Source organism: Salmo salar, chromosome ssa13 (genome assembly GCF_905237065.1).
Source record: "Salmo salar chromosome ssa13, Ssal_v3.1, whole genome shotgun sequence".
NCBI classification, from domain to species: Eukaryota; Metazoa; Chordata; class Actinopteri; order Salmoniformes; family Salmonidae; genus Salmo; species Salmo salar.
This window is the reverse complement of record NC_059454.1, coordinates 39,078,489-39,103,403: the sequence shown is the minus strand read 5'-3', so window position 1 is coordinate 39,103,403 and position 24,915 is coordinate 39,078,489. Positions and strand designations below refer to the sequence as shown.

At 42.3% G+C, this 24,915-nt stretch overlaps 1 protein-coding gene across 7 annotated transcripts; it reads right to left on the bottom strand.

The window, feature by feature from the left end:
- Window positions 1-1,182: 1,182 nt before the first annotated feature.
- hipk1a (homeodomain interacting protein kinase 1a) lies at window positions 1,183-23,249 on the bottom strand. Of its 7 annotated transcripts, none has more exons than XM_014136089.2 (18): window positions 22,696-23,249; window positions 21,465-22,234; window positions 21,144-21,335; window positions 17,995-18,176; window positions 17,651-17,774; window positions 17,339-17,458; window positions 17,024-17,116; window positions 16,643-16,824; window positions 6,155-6,305; window positions 5,820-6,024; window positions 5,391-5,509; window positions 5,008-5,136; window positions 3,899-4,065; window positions 3,329-3,466; window positions 2,988-3,149; window positions 2,579-2,781; window positions 2,300-2,433; window positions 1,183-2,158 (listed from the first exon to the last, which is right to left on the bottom strand). In XM_014136089.2, the coding sequence occupies exons 2-18, from the start codon at window positions 22,230-22,232 to the stop codon at window positions 1,769-1,771; spliced, it is 3,459 nt and encodes a 1,152-aa protein (XP_013991564.1). In that variant the 5' UTR covers window positions 22,233-22,234; window positions 22,696-23,249; the 3' UTR covers window positions 1,183-1,768. The 7 variants fall into 7 exon arrangements, with proteins under 7 accessions (XP_013991564.1, XP_013991563.1, XP_045549212.1 ...); XM_014136088.2 differs by having other exon boundaries at window positions 3,899-4,068; window positions 22,696-23,248; XM_045693256.1 differs by having other exon boundaries at window positions 17,030-17,116; window positions 22,696-23,248.
- Window positions 23,250-24,915: the final 1,666 nt, after the last annotated feature.

Genomic DNA, 24,915 nt, shown 5'->3' with positions numbered 1-24,915 from the left:
TTGAACATACTTTTCAGTCCAAGAGTTAGCTTAACCAGGTTACAGGGGCCTAAAGTGGTGATGAGATGAACACGTGATTGGTGTGTGGAATCACGTGTTAAAGCGCTTGGGTGACATGCTGGAGAAAATGCACTCCTCCACATCTTTATATGGACAGTGAAGCTGAAACCTTTATGGCTTTGTTCTCATGTTTATCAGGCGACATTGTCACCTTTTATTTGAGAGTATATTCATACATGTTCTTCCGTTTAGAAATGAAAGCACTTTATGTATTCCCATTTGAACAAAGATAATGCCCCCATAACAGCAATAAGGAATAGCATTTTTGGGGGGGATATGATTTTACACCTCTAAACTTCACTTATCATTATTCACAGTCCTTAATCATGGTAGCATCCACATTAATGTAGAAGTGTTCAGAAACATTCTATTATTTACAATAAGTGACTCAAATGGCACAATACATTACTTACCATTCATTTCTATTGGGGGCACAACATAACACAATACATTATTTACCATTCATTTCTATTGGGGGCACAACATAACACAATTCATTTCTATTGAGGGCACAACATAACACAATACATTATTTACCATTCATTTCTATTGAGGGCACAACATAACACAATACATTATTTACCATTCATTTCTATTGGGGGCACAACATAAACTGCAAATGCATACAAGGTTGATGTAATCATTGCGTGCTAGAAATACAGGACTGAATACTAAACTTGACATGTAATTTGAACCTTTATTTAACTAGGCAAGTCAGTTAAGAACACATTTTTATTTACAATGACGGCCTAGGAAAAGTGGGTTAACTGCCTTGTTCAGGGGCAGAACGACAGATTTAACCTTGTCAGCTCGGGGATTTGATCTAGCAACCTTTTGGTTACTGGCCCAACACGAACCACTAGGCTACCTGCCACCCCATAATACACTTATGACATCTTTAAATGGGGGGGGGAAGAGACTAGATATATAAAGTGCATCCATTTCTAAAGAGTTAAAGATGAAAATACCCTGGCGACGTTCTGTACTGTCGCCTCATATACAACATTTGATCTCAAATGCTGGAGTATAGAGCCAAAGCAAAAGTTTCAGCTTCACTGACCAAATAAATAGGTAGAGGGGTGTACATGTGTAGGGAAGTGTTTCAGGTAAGGTGACATTTAGTCGACAAACTCATTATTTTATCTGTATTCTTTTACAACAGACGCGGAAAACACATTTATGAAACAGAGAAACTCTGTTCAGCGTTATTTGCAATACGTAGACATTCAAAATAATGATAAAAAATAAATTAAAAGGGACTGTCTTATAATTCTAGTACAATTTGATTAGCGGCAGTACATGGAAATAAAATGTCATGATAACGACAAAGGACACACAGTTAGTGCTTTTATAAGCTTAATATTCTAAAAACAAAGATAGCAAAATACTGGCTTTACATAGGAGAAATATTTAAAGTACTTTTTTTTGCAGATAAGCGCATTTCATTTAACAGGGAATGAAAAATATTAACCACTTGAAATCAGGACATTGCGAACAAAGCTGTTAAAATAATTCTAAACGAGGCCTTACTAAATTGCACATTTAAAAATATCAGTGGTATTTAAGTATCATAGTGCCTGTGCTAAACTTGTGCAGTGCTGCGCCTTTATAGTCTTGGTCTCCATTTGGTCTTCCGCTGGGCTAGATGGCTGTTCTTTCCACAGAAATAGAATCTAGGATATTCTATTTCTATGGCAGCCTCTATTCCTCACAGGTAGGGGTACTGACTGAGCTTCCTCTGGCTGAGCTGGTAGGCCGCTGCGCTGGACCGGGGGATGGGGTAAGGCTGGGCCGCCAGCTGCTGCTGGTGGTACTGTCCCTGGGCATGAAGGAGCCCCAGGGAGGAGTAGGGCCCGCTGGGCCGGGCGTGTCTAGAAGAGCCCCCGGCGTGGAGCTGGTCCATGGCCTGAGAGACAGAGGCCAGGGCGGCAGAGGCAGGGTAGGCGTACAGATTAGGGGTAGAGGTGAAGATGGAGGAAGCCTCTTGCAAGCGGTAGGAGTGGGAGGAGACTGGAGGAGGGTAGGTGGGCTGACGACGCAAAGAGCTGCTGTTGCCTCCTGTTCTGTCTTGTGATGATGACATCACAGACTGCTGTACCTGGGGAGGAATATAATTCTACATTATAATACGCTACTCGCATTTAGATACTTTCTGCCTCCGAGACTTAACTTGAAATAAGAAGAGGATAAACAAAAACCCTAAGACGTGACAAGTGAGGTCAACCATATCGCTTTATACCTGACTCAGATTGAGAGGTTGAGATCTGCTAGTAGCGGCCCTCTGATGGCGATCAGAGCTGGAGGCCCCTCCTGCCCTGCTGGACTGCTGAGCTGTCACCTTCTTGCACTTACCAGAGACATTAACATGTTGATCTGAGAAACAAAAACAAGAAAAAAAAACATCCCACATACTTAATGCTGTGAGGGTGGTACACAAAAGTTCCCAAAGCAACAAAGCTAGAGGCCGCCCCACCTATACCATGGTAGGGGAAACACTAGGCTGGAGGTGTGTGCTAACCTGATTTGTGGGTCCCGCTCTCCCCAGACTGAGTCTTCACTGAGGGCAGGATGATGGCAAGGGACTTGGAGGAGGACTGGGACGAGGAGGAGTTGGTGCCAAGGCGCTTGGGGCTCAGGGGACTGCTGATCGACGAGTCAGAGTCATGCGAGTCGTGCACCGTCACACAGCTAATCACATTGGCTCGCTGGTTAACACCAGAGCTGTGACAGAAAAGTGAAAGAATACTTTAGAGTTTTATTTTCAGAAAACAGATATACATCTTTTGCTTTCAACCCAACCCCTTGAGAGACAAGACACATACCCGAAGGGGTTGAAAGCCAGGGTCATACACAGTGCTGGTTTCAGCTACTTAAAACAGCAGCGTCTCATGAATTCACGCATGAGAATACACAGGATGTGACCTCACCCGGCAGCAGGGAACTTCCTGTCATCTTCGTCCTCTGTGTCACTGTGGATGGTGATAATGCTGGCAGCAGGGCTGGGAGTATCGGAGATGACGATTGGATCACCATTGAAGGCAGGGGTGTTGTAGACCACAGAGGCAGCTTGCTCCAACGACAATACAGGCCTGCAAAGGGGCAGCACTCCTTTTTAATGTAAAGTATACTGAGATGTTTCAATGTAATTAAAAAATGTAAAGATTTAAAAGTGGTCAATCATAAAGCGCTCACTGATTCACATAAATTACATACATGGTGAGGAAGGGAACAATACAGTATAAAAGTGTCTTTTGGGTTTGAAAGTTACCTGGCCCTACTGTCGGCATGTCGAGCCTTACACCCTTTCCCCTGCTGGGGTCTTGCTTGGGAGGGGGCCGTGGGTGCTTGACGCCCCAGTGCAAGGTCCTGCTGTGTGATGCCATCGTAATGACTGCCATGACGACCCCTGGCATCACAACAAGTTGGAATTAGCTTCCCTAGCCTATTGGAATCAGTACAACACACTGGCATAAGTGGGAAGCTATCTGAACCAACTAATGTCTCCACATACTGTAAGCTAGATACCAAAACATTGCATAAATATCAAATAAGGGCCTCCTCTGAAATTACTCTAACTTTCTGCTGTTTGGTCAGTGATATGGGGTGGCCTAGCGGTTAGAGCGTTGGACTAGTAACCGAAAGGTTGCAAGATCAAATCCCCGAGCTGACAAGGTAAAAATCTGTCGTTCTGCCCCTGAACAAGGCAGTTAACCCACTGTTCCTAGGCCACCATTGAAAATAAGTATTTGTTCTTAACTGACTTGCCTAGTTAAATAAAGGTAATAAATAAATATGGCCTTAGTGACTGAGCCCAGAGGGACACTACTGCAGTACTCACCTCCGGTGTGAGGCCTGTTGTCCTGAGCGGTCTCCACCAGAGAGAGGGGCTATCATGGGAGAGTCAGGGACCAGTGTCTGGTTCTGGCTGGGGTTGTGAAGGGCCATGCCTGGCATCTGCTGCCACGTGGATGGGATGAGGATCTGCTGGGTCCCTGCTGGCCAGCCCTGCTGTACACACACACACACACACACACACAGAGTTATTGTAGGTTTGCTTCTCGAACAACTAATACTGAAATTAATTGCAAGTTGAACAGTCTGTTTTGAGAGAAATAGAAAAATGCTGTACTAAATGTGAGTATGACAGTCAGACCACCACAGAATGCAGGTGCATGACGAGCACATGCAGTTTGTAGACAGACATGATTAGGCGTCTGCTCCTGTCACACCTGAGGCATCCAGCACACCCCCACTGAGTCAAGATCAAATTCAGAAGAGAAAGATACACTGGAAAAAAATAAACATCCAATAACCGGTCTCTGTTCCCCAGACTTCCAAAGCATGACCTAAACAATAGTTACTGCTGAGGAAAGAAATAGGAATGAAAATCAAAACACTATTAAAATGGGAACTCCAACTGGCAGAAGAGAAAACAGTTCATGCTCTCAAGCCAAGCACACATGTCCTGTCCTGGAAGGCAGTCCTGTAGAACTGAGAAGGTCCGTTCAAAAGACTGGTTTAAGACCTGGAACTCAGACGAATCTATTAAGAGAAACATGACAGATAATCAAGCGGCAGCATTCCAGCTGACATTTCTCATGTCTGCTGCACGATTCCAGGACCAAAGCAACGGCATTAATCATTTCAGTCAACAGCAAGTTCCCAAGGTTGCAGCGATGAAGGGCACATTTACATTTGGTTGAATTTATTTACATTTCAGCAAGACTTCCGGAAACTTCAGCTGTCACTGTATTATAATGCAAAAGCTTTCTTTTTGGAAAGGGAAGAGAAAGGGAGAGATGAGACGCTGCAAGCAAAAGCGCAGACTGTAGTAAGCAGCAGCACATGCATCCCATGCTCTGCACACCCCTGAAATGTGTCAGGGGGAGAAAGGGGTACAGGGGAGACGGGGGCAACGGGGAAGCAGGAGTGGTGTTGGTGCTTTACCAGCATGGTGGAGCTCTGATCCAGCAGGCCAGGCCTTCCAGCCCCACAGCCCAGGGGCAGCGAATACAGAGGGGCCATTCCTGCCACAGGGGTGTGCAGAGTGGCTACCATCAAAGGATTGCAGGAGGCCTGGTGGGGAGGAGGTTTGAGGGACGAGTGTAGGGGTTAGATAACTAGACATGGGGGACAGATCTGATCGCCACATCCCTTCACCAGAGTCTGAGATTGATTCCCAAAGAAAGGAGAGGACGTTAAAACAGGTTTAACACGTTGTGATGAATCCTGTCTTTACTCTGGTGAGATACACCCAAGTTATTCATAGGATTCCAAACATGGAGTCAGGCTGTGGGTGGGTGGTCATGCAGCAGTCAGTCTTGCTGTACCTGTGTGAGCATTCCAGGCTGGAGATGTAGAGGCTGAGTGGACTGGTTCTGGGGCCCCATGGGAACAGCGTTGTCCATCCTCACTGGGAAACCAGAGTGTTTACCGGACGTCTGGAGGCCTACAAAGAAATGAAGGTAGATTAGTTGCAATGTAATGAATATACAGCTTTGCAGAAGCAGAAGACAGACATTACAGCTATTTTAAGACAATTGGGCGGAATCAAAATTATGAAGTTCAGATCATCCCGTGTTAATTGATCACATAAGGTTACGACAACATGTCCCACTGAAAGTTGTCTCCCACATTACAACAGATTTACTTAGTTGCGACATGAATTTGGTCTTCATACGAGCGCAACAAGAGGCAAACAAACTATTGTTCTAACATTGTGACCCTGCTCCATACGGTTCCTTCTCTGCTCAGCTCACCCTGGATGGTGGGTGGGCAGACGATGAGAGTCTGCTGGAAGGGCTCAGCCTGGCCACACAGCTGGGTGGGTCTGGTCTGCAGAGGGACACTCTGCTGGGGGAGACCTGGGATGTTGATAGTAGCCTGCTGATACAGGCCTGGCTGGTAGTTCAGCAGAGGGACGTTGCTGCTCACTGACAGTGACTGGCCGCCGGTGGACGCCATCTGACACAGTGGGGATAACATGACATAACCAACCATTTAAATCACAATGTGTTGTCAAATTTCACACTTTATTTACGCGTTGAAAGGACATCCTGAGAAAGTCTGACAATACAAGGCATTCGTTTCTCACCTGGTTGTGCTGGTTGAGCTGGCTGCTAAATGTAACAGTGAGGTTTGTAGCTGCACTGGGATTGTTGTTGCTAGAAAACAGGTTCTTTCCACTCTCGAAAGCGCTGACCCTGCGCTTGCATATGTCCATGTTCTGGAAGCATGACTTCACACTGAAAAAGAATAATATTTATCAAAAGGGACATGTAACTCTAAAGGAGTAAAGGTAAACAGGAGAGGCCCGGAAAATCATAAAAGAGAAAAACAAGATTTGCAAAGCTGTCCTAATCCTGGACTGTTGTGTGTAAGAGCTCTATGCCATAATGTTTTATATTAAATCAAATAGATCGTAAAGGTTGAGTAAGTTAGAATGTTGTCCACAAATGGACCCACATTTCTATTGGCTGAAATCTTTTGTTTTTTTCCCCACAGCCATTTTAAAGGTTGTCATTAGTTACCACAGCCAGAAAGTCACAATTATGGCTTAACCCCCCCACTTCTAAAATGTATATCTTAGAATCAGATTTTAAACCTAACCGAAACCTTAACCACACTGCTAACATTATGCCTAGTCTCACGTTGCCATACCTCCAAAAATCACGTTATTGTCAGGTCTCCCTTGAAGGTCTGGAAAATTTTGTATCACAAAAACAGTTTGAATGGTCCGCTGGAAGAGGAAGATTTTGATTGGATGTTACATTTCAAGAACCCTCCCCCAACACGCTCATAGATGGGGAGCTATGTGTAATGTGCGTCACTGTTTTCTGTCCAGGTAGTTGTTGCTATGCTAGTTTCAAGTGGCCATTTAAGTGTTGCCAACAGTCTGCGATTTATATTAATTGACAGTGGATGACGCAGGTAAAGTCAAACGTCACAACATGTTCTAAAACGTTCTGGTGACAAACACTTTTCCTTCTCTCCATTCAGGACGTCCACATGGCTGCTGGCTGTGCTTTGCTACCACTGAAAATATCTTGAAGAGGGGTAGATCAGCTTTAATATTGCAGATAGATTATGGCTTCCATCAATGTAATTGTCTGCCTCATTTCCAATCCCCCCCCTTTTTATATATTTCCCTTTATTACCTTCCCCTAACCCCTTCCATTATTGGAGTAAACTATTGGACAACACCACTTAGGCTTCTAGACACACTATTAGACACACATTGTATATAGTCTTATTTTTTTTATTTTATTTTCTTTTTTTCATTTTTTTTTCTTCTACTGCATCATTGATTGTATGTTGTTTTACTCCATGTGTAACTCTGTGTTTTTGTATGTTGTCGAACTGCTTTGCTTTATCTTAGCCAGGTCGCAATTGTAAATGAGAACTTGTTCTCAACTTGCCTACCTGGTTAAATAAAGGTGAAATAAATAAATAAAAATAAACATTTTACGGACACAGTATTGTACATTAGTTATGTTGTTCTTTTTAGTCCCACCCTTCAGCTCCACTCAACCCCTCCCATCTATCTCTGAACACCATCCAGTTTTGATTTCTATTTGCCATATATTTTTCAACTGTGCTGTTTCAGAAATGTTCTGAACCTTTAATAATAATAATAATAAAAATACACACACAACACTCTATTGGTTGCAAGAACTTTGTATAAATAATTTCCATGGCTCATCGCGCTCTAGCGACTCCTGACCTTGGTCGTCAGTTGAACGGTGTTTCCTCCGACACATTGGTGCGGCTGGCTTCTGGGTCATAAAGTGTGGTTTGGCAGGTTTCAGAGGATGCATGACTCGACCTTCGCCTCCCGAGCCCGTTGGGGAGGTGCAGCGATGAGACAAGATCGAAAAAGGGGGTAAAAATATATACACACACTAATTGATTTAAAAAAATAAATAAATAAACATTTCAGTTTAACCATAATATGTTGTAGTAATATTTGTTCTGTCTTTTCTGGTGGATTAAACTGAAATTGCAACCAACTTCCTATGGCTTGTTTTAAAATTGTGATATTTTGGAGATTATTTCATTTTCAAATAACCGAAAGTTAGAGGTTGTAATCTGAATAAAGGGAAAACGGCCATTCTTGAACATGGGGTGAGGCATTCTTACTAATCTGCTAGAGAACACGTTTGGATTTAAGTATAACTTTTGAATGACTGATGCCTTTAGTGAGAGGTCTAATACTTTAATATTTAATCATTTCGGCCCTCCGAATTCATATTCATTATATAAATCTGGCTTGCCGTTCCTAATAAAAAGGCAATATTTTTTTGCTAATATAATTTAAAAAAACAAGTCGCTAGGTGTAGACAAGGCCATAAGCAAATAGGTAAACTGGGATATGACTAAAGAGTTAAATCACAAATAGACAGGTATTTTCCTTTCCACGGTAGCAAGATCTTATCTATTTTTGCTAACTTTCTATAAAAATGTATTGTAATGAGATCATTTCAATGAGAGCATTTCTTTCTTGCAGGATATGAATACAGAGTATGTCCACATCACCGTCAGACCATTTTATTGGTAAACTACACAATAATATAAAAGTTAGTGATCCAACATGTAATATAATACACATCATAATTTGGTATTCTAAAATATATTTTTTATTATCTGCAATCTACACACACTAAATGACAAAGCGAAAACAGGGTTTTCAAAATGTTCGCAAATTTATTACAAATAATTTGGAAAGGCACAGACCCGTCTATGTAAGGTCCCACAGTTGACAGTGCATGTCAGAGCAAAAAAACAAGCCATGAAACCAAACAGAAATTGTCCGTAGAGCGCCGAGACAGGATTGTGTTGAGGCACAGATATGGGGAAGGGTACCAAAAAATGTATGCAGCATTGAAGGTCCCCAAGAACACAGAACACATCATTCTTTAATGAAAGAAGTTTGGAACCAACAAGACTCTTCCGAGAGCTGGCCGCCCAGCAAAACTAAGCAATCGGGGGAGAATGGCCTTGGTCAGGGAGGTGACCAAGAACACGATGGTCACTGACAGAGCTCTAGAGTTCCTCTGTGGAGATGGGAGGACCTTCCAGAAGGACAACCATCTCTGCAGAACTCTGCCAATCAGGCCTTTATGGTAGAGTGGCCAGACGGAAGCAAATCCTCAGTAAAAGGCACACGTAAGCCCACTTGGAGTTTGCCAAAAGGCACCTAAAGGTCTCTCAGACCATGAGAAACAAGATTATCTGGTCTGATGAAACCAAGATTGAACTCTTTGGCCTGAATGCCAAGCATCACGTCTGGAGGAAACCTGGCACCATCCCTACGGTGAAGCATGGTGGTGGCAGCAACATGCTGTGTGTATGTTTTACAGCGGCAGGGACTGGGAGACTAGTCAGGATCGAGGGAAAGATGAACGGCGTAAAGTACAGAGAGATCCTTGATAACCTGCTTCAGAGCACTCAGGACCTCAGACTGGGGTGATGGTTCCCCTTCCTACAGGACAATGACCCTAAGCACACAGCCAAGACAACACAGGAGTGGCTTCGGGACAAGTCACTGAATGTCCTTGAGTGGCCCAGGCAGAGCCCGGACTTGAATCCGATCGAACATCTCTGTAATTATCTGAAAATATCTGTGCAGCAACGCTCCCCATCCAACCTGACAGAGCTTGAGAGGATCTGCAGAGAAGAACGTGAGAAACTCCCCAAATACAGGTGTGCCAAACTTGTAGCGTCATACCCAAGAAGACTTGAGGCTGTAATCACTGCTAAAGGTGCTTCAACAAAGTAAAGGGTCTGAATACGTATGTAAATGTGATATTTATATATTTTCTATTTTTATAAATTAGCAAAACTTTCTAAAAACCTGTTTTTGCTTTGACCTTATGGGATATTTTGTGTAGATTGATGAAGGGGAAAAAAACAGATTCCATTTTAGAATAAGGCTGTAACGTAACGCAATGTGGAAAAAGGGGTCTGAAAACTTTCCAAATGCACTGTATGAGCAGCTCCATGGTAAGAAATGTGACCGTTCCTGGTGCAAAAACTATGTCCTATCCCGGAGCTCGAGTAAATGACATTACTAAGCTGCTCCCGAATGTACTATTGTAGTCCATGTGGGTTTTAGTGACATTATGAAGGGCAGCTCTGAACAGTTGAAAGTGGATTTTAAAAAGAGCTGATTGACTCTCTGCTAGACACTAACAAAAGACCCATCATATCTGTCCCTGTGCCCTCTTTGAATCGTGGCATAGAATCCTGCTAAAGCGTTCATTCGCTTCACAGCTGGCTACGGGACAATTGCAGCTCAATGGGTTTAACTTTTGTTGACAATCTTTCGATACCTTTTTGGAAACAAAACACGTTTTATAAAGAGGATGGGATCCACCCAAATAATGAGGGTTCCTGGATCCTTTCAAAGCCAGCTCAGCTAATCCCTACCATTGTGACGCAGAGTTGTCATAATGCTTCAGCAAATGTACATTACACCAGGGGCATTGGTAGACACAAAGTAAGTAACCTAATTCATGTCCCTCTAACTGCCCTGAAGGCCTCTGCTGATCCTGTATGTAGTAATCATGTGCCTATGAACCCTATTTACACTGTTAGCACTGAGGCGGTGTGCCCTAGGAGGAAGTCCACTGTGTGCAGCTCACCCTGCAATAACATGAGCATATCTTCTTCTGGTAAGCTTCCCAGTAAAGCAATGAAAACAAGTAAGCATCCCAGAAGAAAAGTGCTCAAAATAGTCCACGTTAACATATGTAGCTTAAGAAACAAGATTCATAAAATCAATAAATTTGCTAGTAACAAATTACATTCATATTCGGACTATCTCTGAAACCCACTTAGAAACACCTTTGATACAGCGGTAGAAATATAAGGTTATAACATTTACAGAAAAAATTGAAATGCCAACGGTGGAGGTGTTGCTGTTTATATTCAGAACCACATTCCTGTAAAGATTAGAGAGGATCTCATGTTAAATGGTGTTGAAGTAATATGGCTACAGGTTCATCTGCCTCACCTAAAGCCCATTCTGGTGGGAAGCTGCTATAGACAACCATGTGCTAACAGTCAGTATCTGGATAACATGTGTGAAATGCTTGATAATGTACGTGATATCAACAGAGGTATATTGACTGGCTTTCATCAAGCTGCCCACTCAAGAAAAAGCTTAAAACTGTAATGAGTGCCTGCAACCTGGTTCAGGTTATCAGTCAACCTACCAGGGTAGTTACAAACAGCACAGGAATGAAATCATCAACACGTATTGATCACAGCTTTACTAATGCTGCAGAAATTTGCTTGAAAGCAGTATCCAGAGCCATCGAATGTAGTGATCACAAAACAGTAGCCATATCTAGGAAAACCAAAGTTCCAAAGGCTGGGCCTAATATAGTGTATAAGAGGTCATACAATAAGTTTTGTAGTGATTCCTATGTTGTTGATATAAAGAATATGTTGGTCCGTGGTATGTAATGAAGAGAAAACAGACGCTGCACTTGACACATTTATGAAATTGCTTATTCCTTACTAATAATCAAATGTATTTATATAGCCCTTCTTACATCAGCTGATATATCAAAGTGCTGTACAGAAACCCAGCCTAAAACCCCAAACAGCAAGCAATACAGGTGTAGAAGCACAGTGGCTTGGAAAAACTCCCTAGAAAGGCCAAAACCTAGGAAGAAACCTAGAGAGGAACCACGCTATGAGGGGTGACCAGTCCTCTTCTGGCTGTGCCAGGTGGAGATTATAACAAAACATGGCCAAGATGTTCAAATGTTCATAAATGACCAGCATGGTCAAATAATAGTAATCATGCACCCGTTAAGAAAATGACTGTAAAAACTGTTAAATCCCCTTGGATTGATGAGGAATTGAAAAAGCGTATGGTTGAGAGGGATGAGGCAAAAGGAATGGCAAATAAGTCTGGCTGCACAACCAATTGGTAAACTTATTGCAAATTGAGAAATCATGTGACTAAACTAATGAAACTACACTTTGAAACAAAGATAAATGACAAATAATGATAGTAAAAAGCTTTGGAGCACCTTAAATGAAATGTTGGGAAAAAAGGCAAACTCGGCTCCATCATTCATTGAATCATTCATCACAAAACCAACAGATAATGGAACGATTAGCAAACTTAAACATGACATGCCAGCAACAAACGCTGACACTACACATCCAAGTATATAATGTGACCAAATTATGAAAGACATGCATTGTAATTTTGAATTCCGTAAAGTGAGTGTGGAAGAGGTTGGATGGAAAATTACTGAGGATAATAGCTGATGATATTGCCACTCCTATTTGACATATGTTCAATTTAAGCCTACTAGAAAGTCATTCAGCTACCTAAGAATAGTAAAGCCCCCTTTACTGGCTCAAATAACCAACCAATCAGCCTGGTAACCAACCCTTAGTAAACTTTTGGAAAAAAATGGTGTTTGACCAGATGCAATGCTATTTTACAGTAAACAAATTGACAAACTTTAAGCATGCTTACAGGGAAGGACATTCAATAAGCACAGCACTTACACAAATGACTGATGACTGGCTGAGAGAAATTCATGATAAAAAGATTGTGGGGGCTGTTTTGTTAGACTTCCGTGTGGATTTTGACATTATCGATCATAGTCTGCTCCTGGAAAATGTATGTGTTATGGCTTTACACCCCCAGCTATATTGTGGATAAAGAGTTACCTGTCTAATAGAACACAGAGGGTGTTCTTTAATGGAAGCCTCTCCAACATAATCCAAGTAGAATCAGGAATTCCCCAGGGCAGCTGTCTAGGCCCTTTCAATCTTTACAACTGACATGCCACTGGCTTTGAGTAAAGTCAGTGTGTCTATGTACGCTGATGACTCAACACTATACATGTCAGCAACTACAGCGACTGAAATGACTGCAACACTTAAAGAGCTGCAGTTAGTTTCAGAGTGGGTGGAAAGGAATTAGTTAGTCCTAAATATTTCTAAAACTAAAAGCATTGTATTTGGGACAAATCATTTACTAAACCCTAAACCTCAACTAAATAATGTGGAAATGTAGCAAGTTGAGGTGACTAAACTGCTTGGAGTACCCTGGATTGTACACGGTCATGGTCAAAACATTGATACAACAGTAGCTATGATGGGGAGAAATATGCCCATAATAAAGCGCCGCTCTACCTTCTTAATAGCACTATCAACAAGGCAGGTCCTACAGGCCCTAGTTTTGTTGCACCTGGACTACTGTTAAGTTGTGTGGTTAAGTGCCACAAAAAGGGACTTAGGAACATTGCAATTGGCTTGGATGTACAAAGAGAGCTAATATTAATAATACGCATGTCAATCTCTCCTGGCTCAAAGTGGAGGAGAGATTGACTTCATCACTTCTTGTATTTATGAGAGGTATTGACATGTTGAATGCACCAAGCTGTCTCTTTGAACTACTGGCGCACAGCTCGGACACCCATGCATACCCCACAAGAGGTCTCTTCACAGTCCCCAAGTACAGAACAGACTATGGGAGGCACACAGTACTACATAGAGCCATGACTACATGGTACTCTATTCCACATCAAGTAACTGATGCAAGCAGTAAAAATAGATTTAAAAAAAAAAGATAAAAAGGCACCATAAGAAACAGCGGGGACTATGAAGCAACACAAACATAGGTACAGACACATGCATGGACATGGATTTTGTACTGTAGATATGTAGTAGTGGTGGAGTAGGGGCCTGAGGGCACACAGTGTGTTGTGAAATCTGTGAATGTATTGTTAAGTTTAAAAACATTTTTTGTATAAACTGCCTTAATTTTGCTGGACCCCAGGAAGAGCTTATCTAATGGCATGCATCGCCAATGCATCCAGAGGCCTACAGTATGATGGCATTACTGGCCTTATGGACTTCTGTCATCTAAAGCAGAGAATAGCTAAACTCACACATTGTTTACATGTTGAGCTATACACGAAGTGTACAAAACATTAACGACATCTGCTCTTTCCATGACATAGCCTTCAACTTGTCAGCCTATAATCCCTTATTAATGTCACTTGTTAAATCCACTTCAAATCAGTGTAGATTAAGGGGAGGAGACAGGTTAAAGAAAGATTTTTAAGCCTGGAGACGATTGAGACATGGACTGTGTATGTGTGCCATTCAGAGGGTGAATGGGCAAGACAAAATATTTAAGTGCCTTTGAATGGGGCATGGTAGTAGGTGCCAGGCGCAACGGTTTGCTTCAAGAATTGCAATGCTGCTGGGTTTTTCACGCTCAACAGTTTCCTGTGTGTATCAAGAATGGTCCACCACCCAAAGGACATCCAGCCAACTTGACAACTGTTGGAAGCATTGGAGTCAACATGGGCCAGCATCCCTGTCCAATGCTTTGACACCTCGTAGAGTCCATGCCCCGACGAATTGAGACTGTTCTTAATGTTTTATACATATATGTTCTCAATTGAAAATGATACCAGTAGACACTGTATATGACGCAAAGCATATACAGTGGCAAGAAAAAGTATGTGAACCCTTTGGAATTACCTGGATTTCTGCATAAATTGGTCATCAAATTTGATCTGATCTTGATCTGATCGCAAAAAAATTAAAAATTATTGTCTATATTGAATACATAATTTAAACATTCACAGTGTAGGTTGGAAAAATGATGTGAACCCCTAGGCTAATGACTTCTCGGAAAGCTAATTGGAGTCAGCTAACCTGGAGTCCAATCAATGAGATGAGATTGCAGATGTTGGTTAGAGCTGCCTTGCCCTATAAAAAAAAACACTCACAAAATATGAGTTTGCTATTCACAAGAAGCATTGCCTAATATGAACCATGCCTCGAACAAAAGGGATAGAAGACTTAAGATTACCAAATGTTGACTTGCATAAAGCTGGAAAGGGTTACACAAGTACCTCGAAAAGCATTGATGTTCATCAGTCCACAGTAAGACCAATTTTCTATAAATGGAGAAAGTTCAGCACTGTTGCTACTCTCCCTAGGAGTGGCCGTCCTGCAATGATGACTGCAAGAGCACAGTGCAGAATCCTCAGTGAGGTTAAGAAGAATCCTAGAGTGTCAGCTAAAGACTTACAGAAATCTCTGGAACATGCTAACATCGGTGTTGACGAGTCTACGATACGTAAAACACTAAACAAGAATGGTGTTCATGGGAGGACATCACGGAAGAAGCCACTGCTGTCCAAAAAAAAACATTGCTGCACGTTTGAAGTTTGCAAAAGTGCACCTGGATGTTCCACAGCGCTACTGGCAAAATATTCAGTGGACAGATTAAACTACAGTTGAGTTGTTTGGAAGGATCACACAACACTGTGTGTGGAGGAAAAAAAGGCACAGCACAGGAACATCAAAATCTCATCCCAAATGTAAAGTATGGTGGAGGCAGCATCATGGTTTGGGGCTGCTTTGCTGCCTCAGGGCCTTGACAGCTTGCTATCATTGCCGGAAAAATGAACTCAAGTTTATCAAGACATTTTTCAGAAGAATGTTAGGCTATCTGTCCGCCAATTGAAGCTCAACTGAAGTTGGGTGATGCAACAGGACAACGATCCAAAACACAGAAGTAAATCAACAACAGAATGGCTTCAACAGAAGAGAATACACCTTCTGGAGTGGCCCAGTCAGAGTCCTGACCTCAACCCGATTGAGATGCTGTGGCATGACCTCAAGAGAGCGGTTCACACCAGACAGCCGAAGAATATTGCTGAACTGAAACAGTTTTGTAAAGAGGAATGGTCCAAAATGCCTCCTGACCATTTTGCAGGTCTGATCCACAATTCCAGAAAACGTTTGGTTGAGGTTATTGCTGCCAAAGGAGGGTCAACCAGTTATTAAATCCAAGGGTTCACATACTTTTTCCACCCAAGCCCTCATTTTAGTTGTGATACAAACCTTATTAAAACATATAGGCCCATGGGCTAGGCTACATAAGGTGTGCAACTATAATTCGAACAAGTTGCCAAAAAAAAGACATTGTTTCTTATGCTGGGCATCATTCACAAATGATAATATAGAATTCACAAGTGTTAGGCTAATATTGTCACCCATCAAACTTTATTTATTTTTGTTATCTAGTCTTTACATATACGTGTGACATTTGTTTTGATTTAGAATGGACCATTATCATGCACCTGTATCAAAACAGGGGCAGCGTGGGAAAAATACATGTAATCTATGCACTTACATAGCGAATGGAGGTCGATTTTCCCCGTGGTCTATTTTCATGCCAGCCAGGTAGCCTATACTCCTGTTGTAAATAAGCAATGTGCTTAATATAAGGAAAGTTGAGAAATAAATATAGTAGGCCTAGCCAATAGAAAGGGATCCTCCTCTTTTTATTAGCTGCCATCACTCGGTTTTCTACCGCAATTGCATAGCCTATAGAAATGTTGCACATGAGCTCATGGGCTCTCATTAAGTGTTTGATTCAATTTTCGAATACATTTGCATTGAAGTCAGAGTGATTAGAGGGACAATAGAGTGCTGAATACCAGAATTTGACTGCCTGCATGACTCATGACTCGTGTGGCGGTAATATGGTCACCGCAACAGCCATAGTCCTGACTCTACTTACTGTGAGCTGTGAGGGAAGTGCAGCAGGTGTGTCATGGTGACGAAGGGGTGGTTGAGGGTCTTCATGGGGGTGATGCGTTTGTCTGCGTCCAGCGTCAGCATTTTCTTTAGCAGATCAATAAACTCCCTCCGGTCAGCCTTCTCTGCCAGGACGTCAGTCCCCACCAAACTAGTCATGTTCACCTGCAACAAAACACAGAAAGTTGCCTTCTCTGGCTAAGAATGTCTGCTAAATGACTCAAATTTAAACATTAAGTCTCCTCTGAAGAAATCAAATACATTTATGACATGAAACAAAGCAATTTATTAGCATAATACAAAAACATTAAGACATCAATGACAGGAGTGAGCTATTTAATAGAATGAATGGTAACCTGCTCACCCTCACCTGCATCATGTCATCCAAACAGTTGAAAATGTATTTCCTCGCCTCCTTTGACTTTATCCCCAGCTCTGCCTCATGCTCTGAAGGTGTCTACAGACAAAAACAAAATACAGCAGAAAACTATTATGTACAGTAGCACTATACATTACTGCACGGAATAAGGGAGTAATAATATGGTAATAAGTTGGAAACTAGTTACAACTAGTAATAAAATGCTACCAAAAGTACTGTATCATATAGACCTAGCTACACTCATGAACAAAATATGTACATATCAACAACCCTGAGATGTTCTGTTGCCACATACTGTACCTTGAGCCTCCAGAGGGGGTAACTGGAGTCAGGGCCTCTGTTGAAAAAGCGGCTGGTCTTAGTGCCTGCACTCAGGAGGTACTCAGCAGGCAGGCCCTGGGTCTGGGAAATGTACCGGATCTGATGCAACCAAGGGAAATGCAAATCAGAGATTGTATTAAAAAAGCAGCGCTCATAATGCTAGATGTATAAAATGTATAAAATGCTAGATAAAATACAATACTGTATAACTACAAAATGAAAGAAACAAATAAATGTCAACGATGGATGATAGTGTATTGTCTCACTGACAGTAGAATAATTGCTGCTGACCTGACCATACTCTGAGGCACCGGGATAAAGAGGCCAACCCAAGAACAGCTCAGCAATGACACAGCCCAGAGACCACATGTCGATCGCTTCACAGAAGGGAAGGCCCAGGATGATCTCTGGCGCCCTGTAATAACACACACAAACCATTGGACATGTCCATAGTTGTACATTGAGCCTGCAATACATCCTCCATGGCTACTGGGAACTCAGATTGTGCCCATAGAAATATAATTACTAAAACTAGTATCCCCATTTAAGTAAATTGCAGTGGTCTGATGGGCTTTGCCTGTTCTAGTAATTCTATTTCTATGCTTGTGCCTCCCATGAGACAGTCAGACACTCACCGGTAGTAGCGGGACTGCAGGTAGGTGGAACACACAGCCTTGGAGACGTGGCTGGCAGAGCCAAAGTCGATGACCTTGACCCTGTAGGGCTGTCTGAGAGGATCTACAAGCATGATGTTCTCTGGCTTCAGGTCAGCATGGATCAGACCTAGGCTCTTCAGCTTCATCAGGGCCGTGGCCACCTGATGACACACAAGAGAGGAAAAAATATACACTCCCTACGTATTTATTCCAGGCTGCATGACATCCGGCCGTGATTGGGACTCCCATAGGGCGGCGCCCAATTGGTCCAACGTCGTCCGGGTTTGGCCAGGGTAGGCCGTCATTGTAAATAAGAATTTGTTCTTAACTGACTTGTCTAGTAAAATAAAGGTTAAATAAAAATAAATATTCAGACAGTGAAGCTAAAACCTTTTATTTGGCTCTATACTCCAGCATCTTGGATTTGAGACAAAATGTTTTATAGGAGGCGACAGTACAGAATGACACCTTTTATTTTAGGGTATTTTCATACATATCTGTTTAACTTTTAGAAATGAATGCAATTTATATATCTAGTCATTGCTGAACTGTTCTTGGGTTGGCCTCATTATATACCTGCAGTCCCGTGTGTAAGAATGGCGCCGGAGGGGATGGCTGCCGTTTTATGTGCTCCTAACCAACTGTGCTATTTTGTGAATTTTTTCACGTTGTTTGTAACTTATTTTGTACATAATGTTGCTGCTACCGTCACTTATGACCGAAAATAACTTCTGGACATCAGAACAGTGATTACTCACTTTGAAATGGACAAAGATTTTTTCTTTAACGAGTCCGACGCGAAGGATATACTGTTTCTCGGGAACGGGCCCAAATCGCCATCATTTTTGTGAAGAAAAGACGGAGAAAAGGGGGGAGGGATCGGGCTGCCTTCTGAGAATTCGTAGGCAAGTGAGTAAACCCCCTCTAGCATCAGTCGTATTAGCCAAGGTGCAATCATTGGATAACAAAATGGATGAGCTCCGATCAAGGATATCCTACCAACGGGACATTAAAAAATTGTAATAACTTAGGTTTCACTGAGTCGTGGCTGAACGACGACATGGATAACATACAGCTGGCTGGGTTTTGGGTCCATCTGCAAGATAGAACAGCTGCCTCCGGTAAGACAAGGGTGATTTGAAAAGCCATAGTCAATCAATCAATAATATAATAATTATTTTAGCAAAAATGTTTATTTTTAAGATGTACAATCTGTAGAAGCTATGAGAATAGAAAGGTTCAGTACTTTTGTGAAGCATCACAGCACAGTTGAAAAATATATGGCAAATAGGGGTTGAATGGACCTGAAGGGTGGGACTAATAACAAGATAAACAATGTAAAACATACGGGGTCTATAAAATGTATATAGGTTCCGAAATTTTGTGAAATAGCACAGTTACAAATAGAAATCAAACTGGATGGACATCAGAAATAGAGCAAGGACTAAAAACAAACAAAATATAACTATTCTAAAATAGATTGTGTCTGTGAAATGTGTATAAGATGTATAAACTGAAGGTAGAAGCCTAAGTGTTTATTAGTTTACTCCAATTGGGGGAAGGGGGGGGGGTTTGCAGGGAATAATAAAGGTATATTCTTAAAAAGTATGTATGTCTATATAAGTATGTGTATGTATATGTAGGCATACGTTTATGTATATGGATATATATAGTTACCAAAAAAATACATATGGGGGATTGGAAATGATGCAGACAATTACAGTGATGGAAGCAACAATCTTTCCGCAATATTAAGCTGATCCACCCCTTAAATTTTTATTTATTTTTCTTTTAAAGACAAGGGGTGGCGGTCTGTGTCTATTTGTAAATAACAGATGGTGGAGAAAATCTAATATTAATAAGGAAGTCTCTAGGTTTTGCTCGCCTGAGGTAAAGTATCTCATGATAAGCTATAGACCACACTATCTATAATATATATATATATATATATATATATATAAAACAAAAGGCCTTAACCAACAATGCAGTTTTAAGATATTTTTAAAAAATGAGATATAATATCTATCTATCTATCTATCTTAAAACTGCATTGTTGGTTAAGGGCTTGTAAGCATTTCACTGTAAGGCCTACACCGGTTGTATTCGATGCATGTGACAAATACAATTTGGTCCCATATTCCAATCTCGCAATCTACATCAAGCTTGTGACTCTACAAACTTTCTGGATACTTTTAAAAGTTTGTTTCAGATTATTTTGTGCCCAATAGAAATGAATAATATATAATTAATTGTGTCATTTCGGAGTCACTTCTACTTTAAATAAGAATACAATATATATTTCTGAACACTTCTACATTAATGTGGATGCTACCATGATTATGGATAATCCTGAATAAATTGCAAATGCATCCAAGCATCACATGCTTGATGTAGTCATTGCGTACTATAAAATACAAATACTAAACTTTTTTTTATTTTTTTATGATAGGAAATTGGAAGCTACAGTCTTGTCCCATCGCAGTAACTCCCGTACGGACACAGGAGAGGCGAAAGTCGAGAGCCATTGTCCTCCGAAACACAAACCTGCCAAGCTGCACTCCTTGACACACTGCTCGCTTAACCTAGAAGCCTGCCGCAACAATGTGTTGGAGGAAACACCGTACAACTGGCTGTAGTGATGCCTTAAGCACTGCAATTCGCCACTTGGGAGGCCCAAATACGAAACTTTTGACAACATTTGATACATTTCAAGTGAATTTGTCCAAATACTTATGACACCTTCAAATGGGGGGACTAGATAACTAAAGTACATTCATTTTTAAACAGTAAAACAGGTATGGAGAAAAAAAAAGGGGGTAACATTCTGTACAGTAGCCTCCTATAAAAACGCTCAATCTAAAATCCAAAATACTGGAGTATAGAGCCAAATTAAAATGTAAAGCTTCACTGTCCAAATAAATACATAGGAGAGTGTATATATTATGTATGTGGCTGTATGATATGTGTATGATATGGGTAACGTGCAATATATGTATCAATGTATGTGTCAAGTGGGTAATGCAAAATGTATTGTGTTATTTTGCATACAGTCAACAGCAGTACTGAAAAAGTGTTCAAGACAATTTTCCCCATATGGATAATAAAGCATATAATGGACTGTATCGTACCTGCTGCAGCACAGGCCGAATGGACTTGAGTAGCAGCGGGCTGAACTTGCTGTGCTTCAGGAAGTCATAGAGGTTCTGCTCCAGCATCTCAAACACCAGGCAGGTGTGGTTCTTGTGTTGGAAACACTCGTAGGAACGCACAAAGTTGAACTCGTCAGCATTCTCTGTGCTCAGTCTGCTCAGGATACTCACCTGGCGAGTGGAGAAGGGCAGATGTGTTAAATTATATTTCTAATTATTCTTTCTCCTCCCAAACTTTTACAAAATGTTTTGGTTAAAGCTTACAAGAAAGTCACTTTTGCTTAGTGATACAACACTAACCTCAATTTGACCTTGCCGGACATATGAGGGATGATTCTTCAAGATCTTGATGGCCACAATCTCATTAGTGCCACGCTTCCAGCATTTAGCCACCTGACCAAATGTACCTCTCCCTAGGAACTCCAGCACCTCATAACTGTTGGAAACAGAGCACAAGATCTCATGCTGCACTAGCTGGTAGTCCCCCTCACTGTGGGAGTTACTACTCTTAGTGGTGGAGGTGGAATGTGCTATGGACTGGGCTGTGGTGGTCCCCCCGCCAGCAGCGGTGCGGTTGGAGAGCACAGGGGCCGAGAGCTCCTCCAGGATCTGAACACTGTCACTGCTGTCCACCTCCTCACTCTTCCTCTTCAGGCTGTTACCGTACTGATTTTGGTATAGGTCGCCTGGCTGGGAGGATGATGCGGCATCTTTGACAAGGCAACTGGTGGAAGAGGATGAAGATGAAGAGGAAGGTGGTCCTCGGACGCTGCCGGTGCTGTCTGCCGCCCGTACGACCGTCTGCTCCCGGGAGCCTGCCCCCGTTGATGGATACCCCTGGTTGGAGTTGGAGGAGTGGTATGCTGGGTTGAAACTTGATGCAGAGGGGGAGGATGTGTTTCCATTGCCCTGGCTGGGGCCCTGCTGCTGGTAGTAACTGTTGTTGTTGTTGTCTCCCACTTGGCTGCTCACATCCCACACACTGTTCTCTACCTTCAGTTTCTTGGAGCGAGTGTAGGCACTGGAGGAGATTGAGGGAGAGGAGAACACCTGGAGCTCGGAAGCCATGTCTACACAAAATGGGAGGCAAATAGAGATGATTGCATTTTACATTACATCTTATCCAGTCACTTACAGTAGTGAGTGCATAAATGTTTCATACTGGTCCCCCGTGTGAATCGAACCCACAACCCTGGCGTTGCAAGCGTCATGCTCTACCAACTGAACCACACGGGAAAATCACCCTAAACTGACAGCTGGTGTTAAGTAGCTAATTGTCTTACATAGTTGTAATAGATCAAACAGTTGAAATCAATTTAAATGAAATCACCTTGACAACTCATACCAAGTGAACTACATTTACAAACTGTAGTAGATCATCAGTGTTCTGCTAGCGGCGCCAGCCATGTTATTGCGGAACAAAGCAGCAGCCAAGCAGCCTAGGAAACTATAGTTAGCTAAATGTTATGGAACACTGGTTGTCAACAGCCGGAAAATAACATAATGTAAAACAAAAACAGATTAACGTCACCTGTGTTTGGTTTAGTCCCGCAGTTCCGATCGTTTTCCAGAAACAGCAGGCCACATTGTTCTTGGTCCAACGAAGTGCAAGCTAGCTGCAGCTACGGCGAGATTCATGCAGAAGATCTCCCCTCGAGATCTCTCCTCTGACGCGACATCATTCACACAATCAACCGGAACATCCTAGTAACATTAGCTACGGAGATATCACACGACATCATATAATTTGGAGGTACCTAGCTAGCTAGAAAATGACAAACTCATTCCAAAAACACCAGGAGAGACCATGATCCATCACTAGTATTGCTATGCCAGCAGCACAAATGATGACGCCACTTTGTATAGTAATGAGGAAACCTTCAAAATAAAAGCCCAAATTGTTTAGTCCAAATCAAAGAAAGCCTTTCTCTAACTCTTTGCCAAATCACGAGGTTTCGGCTTTGTGACACGCTGCACACATGCTCTGATGTTGCTCGGTAATCATGCTTCCATCCTTTTTATGAGCGTAAAGTAACTTACATGTCGGTTCTACAGTTTCATACCTTTCAGACCGTCAGTGTGGTTGAAAGTATGGATTATTGCCGCGTTCTATACAACTACGAACTCAGAAAAAAACGAGGTCAAATTATGACGTCAGTGATTTCAGTTCGGAAAGTCGTTGCTCTGGAAAGAGGTTTGAGTTGGATGACTGTTAAAATAGATTTTACCCAGTTGGAGCTAAATTTTTCCGAGTTCCCAATTGTTTTGAACACTCGGAAGTAGGAGATTTCCGGTTCCCAGCTGTGAGTTCCCAGTTTTGAAGGAGGGATATGTCCCTCACGCTCCTCGCAGGTTGAGTAATAATAAAAGCAAAGTCAGGTTGTATATGTGACAGCGTTGGAGGACGTGCCATGGTTCATATAAAACCTTAGGTCAGACCATGTCTCCGATTTCTATTTGCAACGATACACTACATGACCAAAAGGATGTGGACACCTGCTCTCGAACATCATTCCAAAATCATGGGCATTAATATGGAGTTGGTCCCCCCTTTGCTGAAATAACAGCCTCCACTCTTCTGGGAAGGCTTTCCACTAGATGCTGGAACATTGCTGCGGGGACTTGCTTCCATTCAGCCACAAGAGCATTAGTGAGGTCGGGCACTGATGTTGGGCGATTAGGCCTGGTTCACAGTCAGCGTTCCAATTAATCCCAAAGGTGTTCGACGGAGTTGAGGTCATGGCTCTGTGCAGGCCATTCAAGTTTTTCCACTCCGATCTCGACAAACCATTTCTGTATGGACCTTGCTTTGTCATGCTGAAACAGGAAAAGGCCTTCCCCAAACTGTTGCCACAAAGTTGGTTGCACAGACACGTCTAGAATGCCATTGTATGCTGTAGCATTAAGATTTACCTTCACTGGAACTAAGGGGCGTAGCCCGAAGCATGAAAAACAGCCCCAGACCATTATTCCTCCTTCACCAAACTTTACAGTTGGCACTATGCATTGGGGCAGGTAGCGTTCTCCTGCCATCCGCCAATCCCAGATTCATCCATCGGACTGCCAGATGGTGAAGCATGATTCATCACTCCAGAGAACGCGTTTCAACTGCTCAATAGTCAAATGGCAGTGAGCGTTACACCACTCCAGCCGACGCTTGGCATTGCGCATGGTGATCTTAGGCTTGTGTGCGGCTGCTCGACCATGGAAACCCATTTCATGAAGTTCCCGACTAACAGTTATTGTGCTGACGTAGCTTCCAGAAGCAGTTTGGAACTCGGTAGTGAGTGTTGCAACGGAGGACAGATTATTTTTACATGCTACACTGAAATAGCCGAATCCACTAATTTGATGGGGTGTCCACATACTTTTGTATATATAGTTTATCTTGTCCACTGCTCCTGTCTTTCGGCCAGGTCCCGGTAGGGTAAACTAAACACTGTGTGACTTATGTGTACAGTCAGTCTGTCACCAACAGCCTTTGACCTGTGGGTTGGAGTGCGCAATTCGCCCTCCGAGGCTGTGTGGCAGGGCTCCCCTACCTATCCCTTAATATATTGGATGATGCTGGGCTTTCTTGTCTTGTGCTGACTTAGCCTACCAGCTAGTGTGTATGTGTTGGCGACCTACTCTGGTGCTAACCTTGTCAAGATATCCTGCACTGACATGCTCGTTAGCCACCGGCCACTAGTCCCCCTTTCGACTTTTTAAAACTCGAACGTGTCACTTTCCCTAGATAACCAAATCTCAT

What these genes read in the sequence shown, in the direction of transcription:
- hipk1a (XM_014136088.2), bottom strand. Translation starts at nt 22,232, where the DNA reads ATGGCTTCCGAGCTCCAGGTGTTCTCCTCTCCCTCAATCTCCTCCAGT. An exon ending in GTGCCTCAGAGTATGGTCAG is followed by an intron (nt 17,459 to 17,650) that starts GTCAGCAGCAAT and finishes TGGTTGCATCAG; the next exon opens with ATCCGGTACATTTCCCAGAC. An exon ending in ATCAGAGCTCCACCATGCTG is followed by an intron (nt 4,069 to 5,007) that starts GTAAAGCACCAA and finishes GTGTGTGTACAG; the next exon opens with CAGGGCTGGCCAGCAGGGAC.